The following is an 18,782-nucleotide window of genomic DNA, read 5'->3' on the forward strand; positions in this document are numbered from 1 at the left end:
ATATCATTGAAACCTTACTTTTATTCTCTGGAAAAAAAAATACCATAAAAAAGTCATCTGATCATTCAAAGTTTTGATTTAAAAAAAGAGGCAAAGACACATACAAAATACATCAGTAACAATTCATTCCAGAAACTTTGGCAGGAATGTCTGGGGGAGAAGGATCCTTACAGAAGCTTCTTGGGTGACTCTCTTCTCTCTGGAATGGCCTCAGGGTCTGCCTTGGTCAAAAGTATGATGTGGTTTTTAAAGTGACAGATGGCTTTCAAGCCTATGAAGAGTTGTATTCTTAAAGCACAGACATCCATACTGACAGGTGGGCAAGCCTAGTAAAGGAAAAATCACAAGTTTAGCCAAGAAAAGCTATATGAACTTTAATCTTCAAAATATTAGTGTTTCTTGATAAAGGCTCTCCTGCTCCACCCTTCCTCTTCCGCCTGCCCCCAAAAAACAACCTCAAATTTCTATTATTAGGAGGTTAATCTATCTAACCTTATGTAACCATCTATTTCATATGCGCCTACCAAAGAGCTACTCAGTATTTACTGAGTGCATGCAGGAAATGGGTGCACCTGAGGCCCTTTGCAGGTGTGGGGACTCCTACATAGCTCTGGGAGTGTACTCATGGGATGGTAACCTGCCACCCAGGGAAATCCCCACTAACAGCAGGCTAGCTTAGGGGTATGCCCAAATGGAGTTTCTAGGCAAAATTAGACACTATAAAAGGGCTATGTATTGCAGAAAGAGTACCTAAAATGGTTTATTAGTAGGATAGATGAGTGCGTAGGATAGAAATGCCTGTAGGTTTAGCAGGGCCCTCACCCTTAGATCCTTAGGTGTGAACATTGCCTGGAATGGCTGACAGGCTAAGGTGTGTCAGGTAAACTGGAGGAAACCGTGGACCAGGAGCCAGGCTCCTGTTCCTGTAAGAGAGCGTTAATTCAACTAGAATGGATATGAAAGATACAGAAGAATTCTTTCTGGGAGCTCACAAAATGGTGCTGTTGGGCCCATGCCCTCTTTTCCATTAATACTGCTCTGCTTCAGAGGTCATCTTTCTTGTCCCTTTGTACAAAGTGTTTGGGGAAATACTTCTATCTTTTCATTCCTAAGAATAGTTAAGGTAACCTTGGCTAGTGCTGAGGAGCTGGAATCTCAGAAGAAAGGATGATAAAAATATGTGCACTTTGGACCAAACTCTGAGGTTGTGAACTCTTTCTCAGACATCACAGCTCCCAAAGTCCAAGTCAGCAAGTAAGCTAAATGACTATATGCTTGTACAGATGGAGCCCAGGATTTCAGGATGGTAGAGGCGTGGGGGACGGGGTGCCATGAAGTGTGGTCACGAGTGTCCTACCCTCTGTACCACCTTCGACAGGACTGGTCTGAAGGGCAGCACCTCCCACCAGCTACCCGCCCATCTCTCCTCTCTCCCTTCCTCCTTTCCTTGTTACTTTGCTGTGGTTTTATGAGACCCTGAGAAAAAGTGAAATTATGATTTCTTTTCAAATGTAGATTGATCCTACCTCCATCTATTACACGCCCCTCACTCCACCAGCACCATCTACGTTAGCCTACGTCTTTCCAAGGTTTTAAAAAAAGGAGAGGCTAAGTGTGGTGAGAAGAAGAAAGGAACAAAGAATTTGTCACCTTTCAATTTTTACTAGAGAAATAACCCTTATTTTAAAAATAATCTGTTGAAAGGCTATTTGTGTATCTCAACCACAGACAGAAAGGCATGTCCAGGAAGTTGTGCTTCTGCTTTCCCGAGAGGCCAAATTAGTAGGTAGTTAGCCTGGTCAGTAACAGAAAGCTACAGGCAGGCCATAGCAAAAAAGAGTTACTGGGAACGCAGATCACATAAAACACTACCACATATCATAATTAGGGCGACAGGGACAGTGGTGGAGTACCTCAGAGACATTAGGCACTACAAAGTATGGGCTTGTTAATATAACCATCATTACTAAATATTTATTTTTCCAGGAAAAGGTATTCTAGATGCCTTTTATTTTTTTTAATGATAGAATTAAACTAATTTGTGAAATACAGGCCATCATAATTTGGGAGTTTCTTACAGGCTGTAATTTTATAACAAACATCCATTCAAGTAGCTTATACATACATCATATGAAATAGCATATGATAACTATCTTACAAATGATCATTATATTTTTTGAGAATAAAAATTCAAGGTCAGAAAATAGAAAATCTCATCATAAAACTGCCTATGTTTATTTTGTGGTCAAAAACTTTTCAGAGACTAAGCATACTAAAAATGAGGTTATTGATCTAATGTATCCATTAGCTCTTAGGTTTAACTAGGGTAATATAAATTATTGTTGAAGGCTTATAAAAGGACAAGAGAATTACAGGCGTAACTGGTAACAATAAAAATAATTTAATGCACTTTATTCAATTTTGTGCTCTTAAATAACAGCTTTGTTAACAGCTATATACAACGGCTACCAATATTTCCATTAAAAAATAATAAAATTGTAGTATCCTCTAGATGTACTCTCTCTGAAGTTACACTATACTCTTTACCAAACTTTTAAAACTATGCATTATACCTAAATTTAAAGTGAAATGTTTCAAAGTAACCTTAACTATTGTCATCTAAACCATGAATCACAAGATGCTTACTATTTTACATTCAAAAATTCTAATTCAATAAACGAGATCTTAGCACTTTTACTGCTTGCCATGCTTAGACTCAAGAGTGAATTTGCAAGCATTCATATGTTCCTTTTTGATCTTAAGGTTTCATCGTCACTAACCTTCAGGGTAGAGTCCAAGTACGGGTCCTCCTCACGAGCTGCCGCTGCACTGCACCGCACCGTGAAACACTGTAGGTTGTTACTGAGGAAAAGGAGAGAGGCCACTGAGCAAAGCAGAGGTAAGTAACCAATGTGTCCATAGCTGGAATGACTTTACAGGTGAATGGAGCCATAGCAGGGTGGGGGAAGACTCAAGTATTTGTCAAATGCTGAAGAGGCAGATTGCTTCTCAAAAAGGAAAGTATCTCAGAATCCCTATGGAGTGTTTTTGAAAATGTATAACTGGTCCCCACCTTACCCTTAGTGAATCATAATCTCTAGGGGCTGAATGTAGACATACTGCTTGTACAAAGCTCTACATGTGGCTTTGTTGTACACTTCTATGTAAGAACCATGGATCATGGTCAATACACTCATTTGACAGATAGAATGATGCCCCCAGGATGAGTCCAAGATACAGAGCAATCACTATCAAAGCCAAGATTAGAATCCAAGTTTCCTGACTATTATCTCTTTCTTACTCATCTCAGGATGAAATTGAGCCTAGATTATACTGGGCAACACACTGAGAGTATGCAAACACAAATCCAATGGTAGAAATGAAAATCAGCCTGTCTGAAAGAATCTTCAGAATTACCCACTCCAGCAACTTGTTTTAAAGACTTGGGCATGGAAGGTTCATGATTGGTTCAAGGTCTCTCTGGAGAATGGAGCCAAATTAGATTCTAGGTCTCCATACTCCTCACACTCCTCTCTTTCCACAGCCTCAGGCTGCTTCTGCACAGTGAAACAACCTAGGGACCCCACAGCAAGTGAACAATAGATGCCTGATGATTAGTGAATAAGTCAACACTCCAATATTGACATTAAAATTAGTTAACTTAGAAACTGCTACAAAACCCTCCTTGCAGTGAATTCACTGGAATAATTTTTTTTTTAAGTGAGAGAAATAAAAATGAACTATTAAAATAAAAAAATAAAGGACTAATAACACAAATCTCAGAATAACCTTAAAATAGGAGAAATAATTCTTTAACAAGAAAGGTATTCTAACATTTTCACATTTAGGAGACTGTACAATGTAGGTAAGGGGCATCAGTCAGGGCTCTCTCCATCTGTTTGTTGAAGCTTCCACGTCAAACTCAGCCCACTACCATCTCTGTCCATTTCCACAAAGTTCTAGGACATGACCTCCGGAGTCATGACAATAGTTGAGATAACAGCACCACCACTTAGAAATCTGGAGTAGAGTGTTACCACCCTTAGGCATTAAAATGATTGGAAGGGACTTTGAGACAGTGAAGAGCCAAAAAGCACCTGTACCGGGACCAGAATGACAGATCAAAGTAGCTATGTCCAAAAAGATAAATGACCATTAGTTTCTTGAGATAAAAAGCCTGGCTCTTCTGATACCTCCTCCTACAGCAATCCAGCTGTTGGCTATTGTTGGAGTACTAAGGAGCAGTATACAAGAATAAAGTGCACTGAAATGTGTTGGTATCGAAAGATGTCCAGGATATGCTAAGTGAAGCAGCAAGTTGTTGAACAGTGGATATATGATCTACTTCTGTAAAAAAAACAAAAAACAAAAAACAAAAAACAAAAAAACAAATCACAGTAGTATATGTGCTGTTTAAAAAAAAGTTGGATGAATATACAATTATTGATATGGCTGACTCTGAGGAACAGGATGGAATGAGGGTTTTCCTATTTATGTATTTCTATAAGGGTGATATTTTACATGATGTTATATTGTTCTTAGATTCTTAAAAAATTTTTCTATTCCTTTTTTTTAGGGTATATAAACATACCAGTCTTCAAGAAACATGACTTATACTTAAGGCAGAGCGGGAGATGAGTATACGTTTACAGGGTCTACTTGCTAAACTCTGTCCTGTATATCTATGAAACCAGATGGAGAACAGATGAATAGTCTTTGGCATTAATATTTTGGGACAGAAATTAATGTTTTATTCCTTCTCCATTTTCATCTTGATTTCAGAGATGTTATAGTATCCTAGCATCCTTCAAGGTCCTTCTCTTCCTCCTCTTGCTTCCTAAACATGACTTTCACCATAATTTTAGTTCAACTACTTTTCTCCACAACACTCTTGGGATTATGCTCACAACTTTGATAATCGGCTTTTTTTTTTTTTATGGTAATAAAAATCTAAGTTTTCCTCATAATCTCTGGTCCTGTGTATCCAAAAGTTTACTTAACATTTGGTCTTGATATTCCCTAAGCAACTCAAATTCAAATGTATGACCCAAATTTATTTCTCCCTACACAATATCAGCCTATACTCTTTTGTAAAAGCAGGCTCAAAACTGTTGTGGGGGTTTTCATGCCTACTTCATTCCCGTTATCCCATCAGACGCAAGTCTTGTTGTTCTCTTACTGAAGACTTTCCCATATATTCTTACTCCTCTCACTGCTCAAACATAGTCCAGCCCCTCATTATCCTTACCTGAATCACTTCAATAACTTATCTATGTTCAATCCAACTTCCACAATAGCTAACATTAATTTTCCTAAAGCAATGCTTTCTTTGTTCAAAACCTTAAAAAATTCCTTAGTTTAATTTTCAAAGCCCTGAGCCACATTTCAGCTTCTTCATACTTAAAGAATATCACCATGCAACACTTAAGAAATTGAGAAGACTAGCTACCTCAACAATGTTCACTTAAGAAACACACAATTTCTCTTTACACCAGAGTGGGAGGAGAGGGGAACAAAACTGGACATAGCCTTCGTTTTTAGTCTTATTTCAATGTATAATGCCTTTCTCTTCCAATATCCATCTGTTGAATTCTAACTAGCTTTCAGGCCTCATTTCAAACACAAAAAACTCTCCCATATGACTTAGCCAGAAGTTAATTTATCTCCCCCCAGTGCTATTCTACTTTCATGAAGTCTTCAGACATTTTTCACAAATCCCCTAGTATTTGTGCCTTACATATGTGTCTCTGGCCCTCTCTATGCTGTTGCTTTCGAAAGCAGATGGTGTAACTTATTCGTGGTTGCTTGGCCAGAGGACCCAGTGCAAAGCTTTACAAATAATCTAAGCTCAAAAAACAGGAAACAGAACCAAAAGTATCACTTACTGCTGAGATAAAAGGAAATGAGATCAAAACCCTGCTTGGGAACTCAGTTTACATGTTAGCACACTAGGGTAAGGTGACTCAGAAGACATCTGCCACTAATTAGCAACAAGACTTTGACCAATCCCAACCTCTGGACTATTGCTCTATCTGTACTAATCGGAGGGTAGAATCAGATGGTCTTTCTGGCTCCTTCACAGCTCTAAATAATTATCAAATAACCCATGCAGAAAGAATATAATAGCAGTGAGAAAGGAAATTAGGGAATCTAAAAAGAAATCTAGAGATGCCCTGACTGGCCTCCCTAGCTTTTCACTGGAATTCCCTATGAAAATTTTCCCTCATTAAGAACCTTATAATTCATTATAAAGATTCTCATCTAGTCTAGAAAATAAAACAAAGGCGAAACCAGAATCAAAATCATTGATATTAAAAAGGTAGGTATGGGCCATCAAAAGACAGACAGTATCATTTTTTCATAGTGCTATATACTGGTTCACACAATTCTCTTTTAAAGATTTAGAAGGCACCTCAAGAATTGACAGAAAAACAAGTGACTCAAAGGCCAGCAAGTGATATTGTAACATACCTTGTGATGACATGCAAAAATTGTGGCGTGAGCACTGCCTGCTGGGACCTCTCAGGATATTGATAAATTGACATTAATTCAACAGATTTGACAACCATGTAGAGATAGCCCACATGAGGTAATGAGAAAAAACAAAAGAGACTCAACAACTCTTTTTCCTGAGATGAATTTTTTCTATCAGAAGTAAGAGAACCTGTATGAAAAAAAAGTGGAAAAAAAAATGAAACCAGTAAATAAAGGGAAGTAATATCTTGACTTTTTTATACAAAAAAAGTAATTCAGTAGATAACCAAAGAGTTGTTTAGGGGTAGTTGCTCTTCATAAAAGAATGCCAGTAAGAAATAAAAAGAGAGTGATATAATTAGAATATCACCATACTGTAACCCCTAATAAATGAACAGATCTAGGTAATAATCATTAAGGGCTATTAACATTGCAAAAAGAGTCAACAAGATACTATATACCTTCCAAAAGACTCAACACTACTTGTGTTAGCCCCAAAGTAATAGTAGTAATAATAACAATAATAATAATCTGATCTAGCCTAATTCTAGACTAGCACCATCAATAGAAATGTAATGTGAGACACATACATAATTTTAAGTTTTCTGGTAATCACATTTACACAAGTAAAAACTGCCAATATTTTAATAATATATTCTATTTACCCAACAAAACCAAAATATTACCATTTCAACAATCAACAAAAAATTTGAGGTATTTTATAGTCTGTTTTTTGTACTAAGTCTTTAAGATCTAGTGTGAATTTTACACTTATGGTATATCTCAATTTAGACTAATCACATTTCAAGTGCTCAACAGTGATCTGTGGCTAATGGCTGGCTAGCTACCATAATGAACAGTGCAGCTTTAGACAGAACTACCAAATCACAGGGAAATACAGGGGACCATATTAAATGACACTGTGGGGAGTCAATCAGCAAAGTTCAGGTTGTGGGAAATTCTACAGTATTAGTTCAGTTTCTTGCTAAATAAATTGCTAAGTAAAGATAACGAGGGAGAACCTACTATTAAGAGAGACTTTAAAGACACAGCAAACAATTGCAACGTTTGAACCTTACTTGGAATTAATTAAAGAAAAAAAAATTTAGACAATCAGGGAAATTTGAACACTGTATATTTGATATCGATGAATTTTTAAAGTAAAATGGTATTTTAGGTTTGTTTAAATAAAAGAATCCTTTTCTTTCAGAAACACTGAAATGCTGAAATATTTATGGTTCAAATGGTATAAACTCCACATCTAAATAACTTGGCATGGAGCAGGGACTTGTCACGAGGCAACACTGTTGAAGTTGTGTGATGGGTACATGGGGTTTATTGCACTATTTTCTCTATATCTATGTGCTTGAAATTTCTCATAATCAATTTTTTTTTAATATAGCTCTGATTGATACTCTTCAAGGAACCCATTAATAGAAGAAAGTCCAATTCTGCATTCCCTACAATTGGCCCAAAGCAACCTGTCCAGTTTTTCTCCATTTTCTTTCCTATGCACATTGATGCTCCAGTGAGACAGGACTGCTTGCTACTCTCCAAACACATATGACGCTTTCACACCCTATACATGTTGGTTCTCCTTACATAGCGCCTCACTAAAATCTCTCATCTTCTAAAAGCTCTGCTCATCCATTAGGGCTCACCTCAAATATGCACTACTTATTCATTCATTCTCCTATAAGGAAACATTCTTCAGATAACTAACTGCCACTGTTCCAGGGTCTGGGGTTACAGTGCACAAGACAAGGCAACTGCACTCATTCTGGCAATGGAGACAGGGGTGGTGAATAAACACACTCTGCAGTATGTGGAGAAGGACCAGTTTAAATTAAGAGGTCACGTAAATCCTCTATGGTGAGATAACAGTCATGCAAGATCTGAGGGAAGTACATTCTAAGCATAGGAAGAATAAACAAAAGGTCTTATACAAGAACGCACCTGATATAGCTGAGGAAAAGAGAAAGTCTTTATGGATGGAGAACAGTAAGCAGGGTGAGTGGGACAAGATAAGCCCAGAATTAGGGTCAGGTAGGACATAGAAACAATTTGGGATTTTATCCCGTGTCATGGGAAGCCACTAGATACAGTGTTGGCTGGCCCTCTAACATGGCTATGGGCCCTGCAAAGTCTTAAACCCTATCTCAAACCCCTTCTCCCTTGCTTGACTCTTCCCACTTTTACTTCTCTCAGTTCCTCAAACAAGACTCATCCTCTGCTATAACGCCTTTGCCGTTGCTTCTGCACCAACCCTATCCCCAAATCAGCACCAATTCACTCTTCAGATCCTCCTTTGGAAGCCTGCCCTAACCACCAGACAAGGTCAGGATCTTTTGTTATAGGCTTTCAAGGCAGAGTTCTTTGCCCACAGAGCACTCATTTCAGTGTCTAATTATGGAAGCCTTTTTGTGATTAACTGATTATCAATTGTCTGCCTCCTCCATGAAACAAGCAGCTCCATGACTGCAAGCACTTTGCCTACTTCTGCTCATTACTGGTTCTCTAGCATTCAGCATAATACCCAACGCAGTAGGCACTCAATAAATATCTACTAAAAGAAACGAAAAAGTAACTGAAAGTTATAAACACTTTTAATCAGAATAATATTTTTATCTTTCTCTAGGCAATATCTAAAGATGTTAAGCAGGCCAGGACTAAGCACAGAACCCAATGCTGATCCTCCATCTTGGTTGCTCATTATACTCCTATTGAGCTTTTAAAAAATACAAATATCCAGGCTCCATAACTGACCATGTCAGAATCTCCAGCATGTAGAGCCTGAGCATCACTATTTTTAAAAGCATCCAAGTCAGTCCAATGTGCGTTAAGGTGAAAAAGTCTGCTCTGGATGAATTTCCCTTCAGTCCACATTTTCCCTCCTAGTTCACAAGGCCATCATGAGAAGCTTTGCCAAATACCCAGCTGGAACCCAGATAAACCTCAGGTATAATAGTACTCTGATTTCCCTTTTTGGGTCTAGTGACCATTTTTCCAAAAGGGAAAATGGGTTTTGTCTATCATGTCCTCTCCATGGCTTCTCCTAGCAGCCTCAACTTCCCTTTCTAGTGCTCACAGGGATATGCTAAGGAACTTGTCCAAGGCTCTGTAGAAGAACCTAACCTATTACCCATGTCAGTCTCCTCTTCCAGCCCAGAGCCTTTCTTACCTCACCGCACAGTATCACTATCATACTTACCTGTTTGGTAAATGGGTAGCAGCTGAAGTGAATGCAACTTAATGTCATCAGATAAGGCATAGGATGAAATATCAGGAGCAAAACGTCTGTGAGTTTCAAGAGAGAGAGAGAGAGAGATCTAATTTCCATGTACTTTAAGTAGATAAATATATATTAAATGCTGGTGAATCAAAGCTTTCCAATACCTATAGAGCAGGTGCTGAACATGGAAATAATTTATTTTTTCATCATCTAATCCCGTTGATTCCAGTGTAACAGATATTCCAGACTGTTCACTTTTTTCACCAAGAAGTTCCATGGGCTTTTGGCAAATAACAAAATCATCTGACTCAGGCTGCAAAGTTTCATTACTGACACCTTAAAAAATAATATTTAAGAAAAAGAATTTAATAACTTTAAATACTGCTTGAATGAAAATTAGATTTTACAACATCCCCCCCTACCAATAGGCATGTAATAATTTTATTTATTTATTCACACACATACACATCTCATAAGGCACTATGGTTTTGAAGTCTTGGCACTTGCTCATTTATCCTCGCAACAATTGATGAAGTACACAGGATTTATTATTACCACCATTCTCATTTTACACAAGGAAACTGAAACTCAGAGACAGTATTCCAAGCCTAAGGGTATTCAAGTGGTAAATATGAGAACTGGGACTAGAAACTCCTCATCTAGTAGTTGTTCCATTATTTCTATTGACAAATATTATTGAAATACATGTATAGAATGACACAAGTAACCAGATCATAAACCCAAACCCCATGTTTTAATAACTAAATCTATAAATAATGTGGCTTGACAACAGATATACTAGAGCCCTTCAGAGACTGCCAGAAGTTAAGTGTTTTCTCTATACTTACACAAGCAAGCAAGCTAAATTCATCATTTACCTTCTGCCTGTTTGATTGGATTGTTGGTCTTATGTGGATGGTGGTTAACACTCTCTCCATTTTTAGGATTTGACTCCAATTTTAGGATTAAGACTTCTAAGTCTGACATGACAGCGACATAGCTAACACAAAAAGAAATTTCAATAGGAGTGATATCATGTATGTGTATAATTAAAGAACGTTCAAAATCCAATACCGAGAATTCTTCATTAATGATCTGATACTTCAAACTAAATAAGACTAATTTATTTGTGCAGCCAACAAGAAGGTCTCCTTTCACAGGGCAACAGGAAATGCACAAGGGGGCCTCAGAAAGCGGCATTTCAACAATAGACATCTGGTCTCTGAAGGTTTCATGGAAGGGTGCCTCTACATTATGTCCAACCATTCGGATACACACTCGGGAGTTCTCAATCCTTTTACTTCTCCAGTTCACATAAGCACGCAGAAACGTAGCTTTGTTTTTCTCTTCAATTGCTACCAAATAGTCTCCTGAAAAGGAAATAAGATTATACTTAAAATTTGTCATTAGGAACCACTTACCTTGCTTCATGAAAAGGAATTATTAATGAATCTTAATGTGAATGGTTGAATTAAAGATTGACTAGAAGAAAACCCTAAGTAACAGGACCTTAGGCACATTTTAGCTGATATTAGGGATTTGGGTTCTGAAATACAATCTCTCTACATTCAAAAGTCTTAAGATACCTATTAATTATTCATGCTTACATAGAAATTTCACATTTTATTCCTTATATTAGCTTTAAGTGTTTACTGTAGTACTGAATCTACGGCTCCAACAAAGCTCTCATGATATACAGAGTTCAGTAGTATTAGTCTGTTAAGATTAGGTATAAATTAAAGAACTCTGAGGTGAGAACTACAATCCCTTTCCTTCCCATAAATTCACATCTTCATGTGAACTCTGAGAAATAGGATAAAGCTGTATATACGAAATAAAATGTAAATCCAAGTTAATTTTCCCTTAATTGTTGATCTAAATGTTTAAATTAAAAAAAAATTGTAATTACTTTTTGTTGTGAGAAGTCCAAGAGTGGTAAAGGGATATGAAATGAAAAGCATAACGATCTCTTCCCTGTAGTCCAATCCATGAGGAGCCAATGTTAACACACACAGCCTGGCATGTTGTCCTTCTACATCATCTCATATAAATGTAGATCACAGGTTTTTTTTTTTCTTTTTTTTTTTTACCAAAATGAAATCACACTAAATATATGTAATAAGCTACAACTTTTAAAAATTACCAATAAATCTTTCCCTCCAGGTCAATACATGAATATCTAATATTCTTTTCAATATCTGCATAATATCTTATATATACATGTGCCATAATTTATTCAATTCTCCTGTTGATATACATTCGAGTATTCACAGTTGTTTTTCATTTGTTTGTTTGTTTTTACCACCATACTTCATGCTGTAATAATAGGCCTATACATACATATTTATTCACTGGAGGGCTGTTTCAATGGTATAGACACCCAAAAGTGAGAATGTTGGGCCGAAGGGCAGATACAGTTTAAATTTTAATAGATACTGGCCGATTACTATCACAATTACTTATCAGAAATTCATGTTGCCAGCAACACCATTTGACACGTCTGTTTCCCTACATCCCCATTAGGATGGACTTGATATGAGGGGGTACACAGATTCTCATGGTTATTATAATTTATATTTTCCAGACTATTAATAAAGTCATCTTTTTCTATGTTTACCAGTCATGTATAATTTCTCTTCTGCAAGTTACTCACTTTTTTGTTCAGCTGTTTGTTTTTCTTGTCAAGGAACAGCAGCTCTCTAGGTAAAAGTGACATTAAGGCTTTGTTGACCATAAACAGCAAATCGTTTTTTGTAGTGTATTGTTTGATTTTTGACTTTGCTTATGGCATCTTTTACCAAACACAATTTTTATGTAGTCAGATATGTATCTTTTCCCTCTTCTGAGTTTCCTAACTTGCTTAACCAGTCTATGTCCTCCAAATTATACAGACATGACCTTACATACTCTATTTTAGTGGTTTTTAATTTAAATTTTTAATCTTTAGAATTTTGTGGGTAAGAGGGGTTTTTTAAGTCAACGTTCTTCAAAATGTAGAATGTACTATAAACTAACATTATTAGGTAAACAAGCCCTTTTCTAATGAACTGAAATGGAAACACTGCTGTTAATATGCATGCAGCAGGCAAGAAGGTGCAGCTGCTTCTGCAGATGCTCACTGGGCTAGCTTGGCCACCTCCTCCTCCTAAAGGAGCCAGCGTTCAAAAGGGGCAAGCCTTCTCCTGACGCTGGTTCTGGTGATGCCACAGAGATGGAGGCTGCACCTGTTCTGTCCCTGGAATTCTTGGTAGGATGCCTAAATAGACCCTGCAGGCCTGGTAAGTTTGCTCACTCTGTTCCAGATAAGCAGTTTGGATGGAGCCGGGGTCAAAAGATGCCTTGTGGCCTCCATCTCCCCAGAATTCTCTCAGTAAATGAGTCTTTTTTTTTTTTTTTAATATTTTATTGTGGTAAAATATACAATAAAAAGTTTACCATTTTCACCATTTTAAGTATATAATTACATGGTTAAGTATAGTCACATTGTTGTGCAACCGTTACCACCATTCCTCTCTAGTACTTTTTTATTTTCCCTCAAATTCTCAATTCCTTAAACAATAACTCCCCATCCCTTCCCCTACCTGAATCTGACCTCCGGCAAGCACCATTCTACTTTTTACCTCTATGAATCTGACTACTTTAGGTACCTCATATAAACTGAGTCATACAATATTTGTCCTTTTGTGTTTGGCTCACCTAACTTGGCATAATGCCTTCAAGGTTCATTTGTGTTGCAGCATGTGTCAGATTTTCATTCTTTTTTAAGGCTGAATAATAGTCTAGTGTATGTATGTACCTTTTTTTTTTGTTGTTTATCTGTTGATGGAAACAGGTTATTCCATCTGTTCATGGGCATTTGGGATGCTTCCACCTCTTGGCTCTTATGAAAAAATGCTGCTATGAATACTAGCAATCAAATACATGCAAAAGACTGTGCTTGCAATTATTTTGTATCTATACCCAGGAGTGAAATTGCTGGATCACATAATTCTATGTTTAATTTTTTGATGAAACACCATACTGTTTTTCACAGCAGCTCTACCATTTTATACGCCCATTAAGCAAAGCACAAGGTTCCAATTTCTTCATATCCTCACCAACAGCTGTTATTTTCTATTTTTTTGTTTATAATAGCCATCCTAATAGGTATGAAGTGTTAGCTCATATCCGGTTTTGATTTGCACTTCCTTGGTGACTAGTAATGCTGCAAATGTTTTCATTTGCCTGTTGAACACTGGAGAAATGTCTATTCAAATCCTTTGCCCATTTTTGAATTGGGTTGTTTTCCATTGTTGAGTTACAAGAGTTCTTTACATATACTGGCTATTAATCCCTTATCAGATATATGTGTTTGAAATTTTCCATACGAAAAGGTGCCCCCCCCCTTTGTTTTGTTGTTATTGTTTAAAGTGTCTGGTTTGAGTGGAACCCAGCCACCCAACAACGGGCCTTTTTGGCTAGGCTCTAGGCAACTGGGAGCAATCAGCATCCCCGCCCCCTAACAGCAGTCTCTCACCTGTGGTTGCCATGACAACCGCAAGGCAAAGCGTATTTTCAGTAACCAGCAGAGCCACCAGGCGAGACCATCGGGCAAGTTCCCGGAAACACAAAGCCCTTTTCCCACCCAGAGGTGCCGAGGACGCTTGGTCGCTAAGAAGGAGTCCCCAAACAGGGGGTAGAGGCTCAGGTGCCTCCCAGCCCCGTCATTACTCACCAGCTTCGCTGTACGCCAGGCGCAACACCCGGCCCAGCGTGGAGAAGGCGCACCTCGGCTGGCACAGCTCCTGGCCTGCCACGGCGAACGCCTCCACCTTGCAACCCGCCGCCACGAACAGCACGTCAGGGCCCCCGCCGCAGAACCGCTCTGGCTCCACCTTGCAGGGAACTACTTGCTGCGACCCGAATGGGTGCAGGTTGTACAACTGCACCATTGCGGCGACCAGCGGTGTGCCGGTACTGGCTCGTGTCTGCCGGCGCCGCAGGGCGCCCGGGACCCCGCGCAGGTTGCGGAAGAGAGACCACTTCCGCGAGCAATTGCTAGGAGCTGAGTCACGTGACCTTCAGCCCGGCCAGCCTGCGGTTCCGCTTCTTAAAGAGGCCGGTGCCATGCGTGACTGCAGCTTGGAGAGTGGTAACGCCCATCCGGCCCCGCCCTGCTCGGCTCTGCCGGAGCCCGCACTCCGCCGGCATGTGGTCCTAGCGCCTTGCATTCAGATGGCCAGTCTTGCTAACGCTCTGTGCTCTGTGCTCGGCCGGCGGAGGCACCGCAATGTCCTTCCCTTCGTGTTTTCACGTTACCGCTTTTGGCTAGGAGAGATGTTTAGGCCCTGGAATATGCTTTAACATTTGATCATCTGCTCTCATGTACTACTTCCTACTTGCTTCAGGGCCATTACTCATGTCTCCCCAATAATCATGAGCTTCTAGAGGATCGGACTGCAAAAACAATAATGACGTGTACACGGCTAGACTCCGTGCTAAACACATAGTAGAATTGCTCAGAAATACTGTAAATTCTAAAATGGTTTAGTTGGAAAGAGCAATGGCTAGAAAGTGCTTGGCCAAAAATAAAATAAAATACTGCATGGAAGAATCTGTGGGCATCATCTAATGAATTCCAAGCATTTAACAAGAGATTAGTTTGAGCCCCAGAGGATAGTACTAAGGGCCAGTAATTTGCTGGCTCTCAGTCCTAAACTATCCTGTAATCTGTACCCTGTTTCCATTCCTGACACCTGGAACATGGAGTTTGTGGTTGCGATCCCTTTTTTTTTTTTTTTTTTTTTTTTTACAGATTTAGATGAAGCAGGGATTGTGGCTAATTTTTCTAATTCATCCAGAAAAGTATAGTTAGGACTGTTGCTTTTGGCACACAGGGACAGAACTAAAAAAAAAAAAAAAAAAAAGCAAAATTTTCTTTAGCCAATTTCTAGTTCAGTGACCCTCATGAGCCCTCCTAAGAATTTACAAAGTAGGTGCAGTTGGATTGAAGTTAAACTCTGCCTCTATTTTCTGTGCCCTTCAGATGAATAAAGTACTGCTAAGCAACATCTTTTCTCCTTCACCCAACCATTATGGACTCTTGGAGACAACATGTTCATCAAATTCAGCGAGGTGGAGATGTGGACAAGCAGGTTGCTCTGGTCAGCCAGCGAGGGCTGAAAACTCATAGAAGGCTGCTAAATAAAACAGCCTAATAACCCACAACATTTGTTTTAGATACCATACTCATAAACACCCCTTTTCTTCTACTAATATCTGCCATATTGTCCTTTCAATTCATTTTCTTCCTTAAGGCTGAAAATTATAATTTCAGTAATAAATAATTACAATTTCAGTAAAAAAATAAAATATAATTTCAAAACTAAAAGTACAATTTCATCGTAATTTCACCCGTATAAAAAAAAATGTCTTTTTTTTTGGAGAAAGAGGCTAAGATTTGTTCAAAGCCTGAAACCTCAATCCCTTCTGGAGATAGCCACTTCTTTACTATAAGGAATCCTACCATTGGCTCACTAAGATTCTTAGAAAATAGACATGCTAGCCAAGGGAAGGTGGGGGATATGCCTAATTTCTGTGTTTGTCAGGAGTTGTGAATAGGGCTGCCTACTTGTAATCCTGTTACAAATGTAGGGTCAGCAGTGGGCACACCGTCATTTCTTTATGGGAGACTGTGTTAGGCTGCTAAGGTAGCCATAACAAAATACTACAGACTAGATAGCTTAAACAACAGAAATTTATTTCTCACAGTCTGGAGGCTAGGAAGTCCAAGATCAAAGTGCCAGAATTAGAAGACCCTCTTCGGGTTTGCAGACTGCTGCCTTCTTGCTGTGTCCTCCTCACTTGCTCTCAGGGGCTAAGGAGTCCTGTAGGATCTTTTTTACAAGAGCTCTAATCCTATTCATGAGGGCTCCACCCTTATGTCCTAATCACCTCCCAAAGGCCCATCTTCTAACACCATCACATCTGGCATTAGTACATATATATTCCTGGCATCATTAGTCATTAGGGAAATGCAAGTCAAAATCAACATTAAAAAATACTATACATATGTTATAATTAAAATTAAAAATGTGAATCATAGCAAGTGCTGGTGAGGATATGGAGCAGCTAGTGTGGATGTTGAATGGTACAAAAACTTTTGAAACACAAAGTTAAACATGTACCTAATATGTGATCCAACCATTCCACTCCTTGGCAATAAAAAGGAACAGATACATGCAATATGGATTGATCTCAAAATAATTGTGCTGAATGAAAGAAGCCAGACAAAAATAGTACATACAATTATTAATATAAATGATTCTATTCATATAAATTTCTAGAAATACAAACTAATCTATAGTAACAGATAGCAGTGGTTGCCTAGCTCTGAGTTGGGAACAGGAGTGTGAGGGCGAGATTAAAGAGGAACATGAGTAAACTTTTAAGAGTGATTGATATGTTCATTATCTTGATTTTGGTAATGTTTTTTATGGGTGTGTACATACATTATTACCTATGAGATTGTATACTTTAAACATGTGGAATTTTTTTTTAAGTCCACAAGACATTCAATGGTTAAGAGATCTACCCTAAATCATATTGCTATTTAGAGACAAAGCTCACTGTGTGAACCTCAATTACATAGCAGTTACTTCATAAATATCTGTTCAAAACCTAAAATAAGAGGAGAAAGAGCTAGCATCACTTTTCCACTCAAAATATTCAAATGAATTCCCATAATATTCAGATGAAAACATATTTCTTTGCTTGGCCAGCAAGGCCCTACATTTTCTGGCTGACCTAATTATCTCTCTCCAACCCCATTTTCTACCACTTTCTTTCATTTCACTCTAGACACAGAAGCCCACTCTCTGCTCATTCTCTTCTTCAAACCTTAGCACTTCCTGTTCTCTTTGCCTAAACTTGTTCCCAGATCTTCCCATGACCTACTGCCCCCACTTCTTTTCAGGTCCTTTCTAATATTACTTCCCTCTCTTTTCCAGTTTTTGCAGCCGGAGGCATCATGAGCAGAAAAGTCTCTTGCAACACCCTCTAAAAGGCGGTGCGGGAAGTCCTGCACAGGAACCAGCGCAAACACTGGAAGCTTTGGGAGACGGTGGAACTGTAGATCAGCTTAAAGAACTATGACCCTCAGAAGGACAAATGCTTAAGCCCACTCCCTGCCCACAGTTCTCCATATGTGTTCTGGGGGGCCAACAGCACTGTGAGGAGGCCGGGGCTATGGATAGTCCCCACATGGATATCGAGGCACTGAAAAAACTCAACAAGAATAAGAAACTGGTCAAGAAGCTGGCCAAGAAGTATGATGCCTTTTTGGCTTCAGAGTTTCTTATCAAGCAGATCCCATGAATCCTGGGCCCAGACCTGAATAAGGCAGGCAAGTTCCCTTCCTTGCTGACCCACAGTGAGAACATGGTGGCCAAAGTTGATGAAGTGAAGTCCACCATCAAGTTCCAAGTGAAGAAGGTGCTGTGTCTGGCAGTGGCTGTTGGCCATGCAAAGATGACAAAGAGGAGCTGGTGTACAACACCTACTTAGCTGTCAATTTTTTGGTGTCATTGCTCAAATAGAACTAGCAGAATGTCTGGGTTTTATAGATTAAGCACCATGGGCAAGCCTTAACACCTATACTAAGGCACAGCTTAATAAACCATACTGCTACCAAAGAATAATAATAATAATAATAATAATAATAATAATAATAATAATATCACTTCCCTGACATTCCATATAATACACCCTCCACCCCAGACTCCTGGTACCTTCTATCAATTTACCCTACCTTATTTTTCTACTTCTTATTTACTTTAGCCCTCTCCTCTAACAAATAAGCAAATCGAGAATAGAGACTTTGTCTTCTTCACAATTATATCTCCAGAACCTAAAACATGGCCTGACATGTTGTATTTGATAAGTAGTTGCTGAATGAATGAGCTTTGACCCAGGTGAATGGAACCCTCCCTTATAGTTATGTAGTCATAGTTGTTTAATCTCTCATGGCCTCAGATTCCTCATTTCCTACCTTAGAGTGTTGTCAAGAGGATTAAATGAGACAATGCAGTTAAAGCAT

At 38.7% G+C, this 18,782-nt stretch overlaps 1 protein-coding gene and 1 pseudogene across 3 annotated transcripts in view; one reads left to right on the forward strand and one right to left on the reverse strand.

Moving 5' to 3' along the window:
• HPS3 (HPS3 biogenesis of lysosomal organelles complex 2 subunit 1) overlaps positions 1–14,730 on the reverse strand; it is a 31,314-nt gene extending 16,584 nt beyond the window's left edge. For all 3 annotated transcript variants that reach the window (XR_004950338.1, XM_036218785.1, XM_016159701.2), the window contains exons 1-7: positions 14,421–14,730; positions 10,585–11,076; positions 9,871–10,042; positions 9,686–9,771; positions 6,472–6,664; positions 2,781–2,862; positions 172–326 (exon numbers count right to left, since the gene is read on the reverse strand). Coding sequence is in view for 2 of the 3 variants with exons in the window: in XM_036218785.1 (XP_036074678.1) it covers positions 172–326; positions 2,781–2,862; positions 6,472–6,664; positions 9,686–9,771; positions 9,871–10,042; positions 10,585–11,076; positions 14,421–14,637 (1,397 nt within the window). In the remaining variant the exon portion in view is untranslated. The remainder of the gene's footprint in view (positions 1–171; positions 327–2,780; positions 2,863–6,471; positions 6,665–9,685; positions 9,772–9,870; positions 10,043–10,584; positions 11,077–14,420) is intronic.
• Positions 14,731–17,714: 2,984 nt separating this feature from the next.
• LOC107518236 lies at positions 17,715–18,334 on the forward strand (annotated as a pseudogene).
• The last annotated feature ends 448 nt before the right edge of the window (positions 18,335–18,782 follow it).

This window comes from Rousettus aegyptiacus, unplaced genomic scaffold (genome assembly GCF_014176215.1).
Source record: "Rousettus aegyptiacus isolate mRouAeg1 unplaced genomic scaffold, mRouAeg1.p scaffold_m13_p_4, whole genome shotgun sequence".
Taxonomy (NCBI): Eukaryota; Metazoa; Chordata; class Mammalia; order Chiroptera; family Pteropodidae; genus Rousettus; species Rousettus aegyptiacus.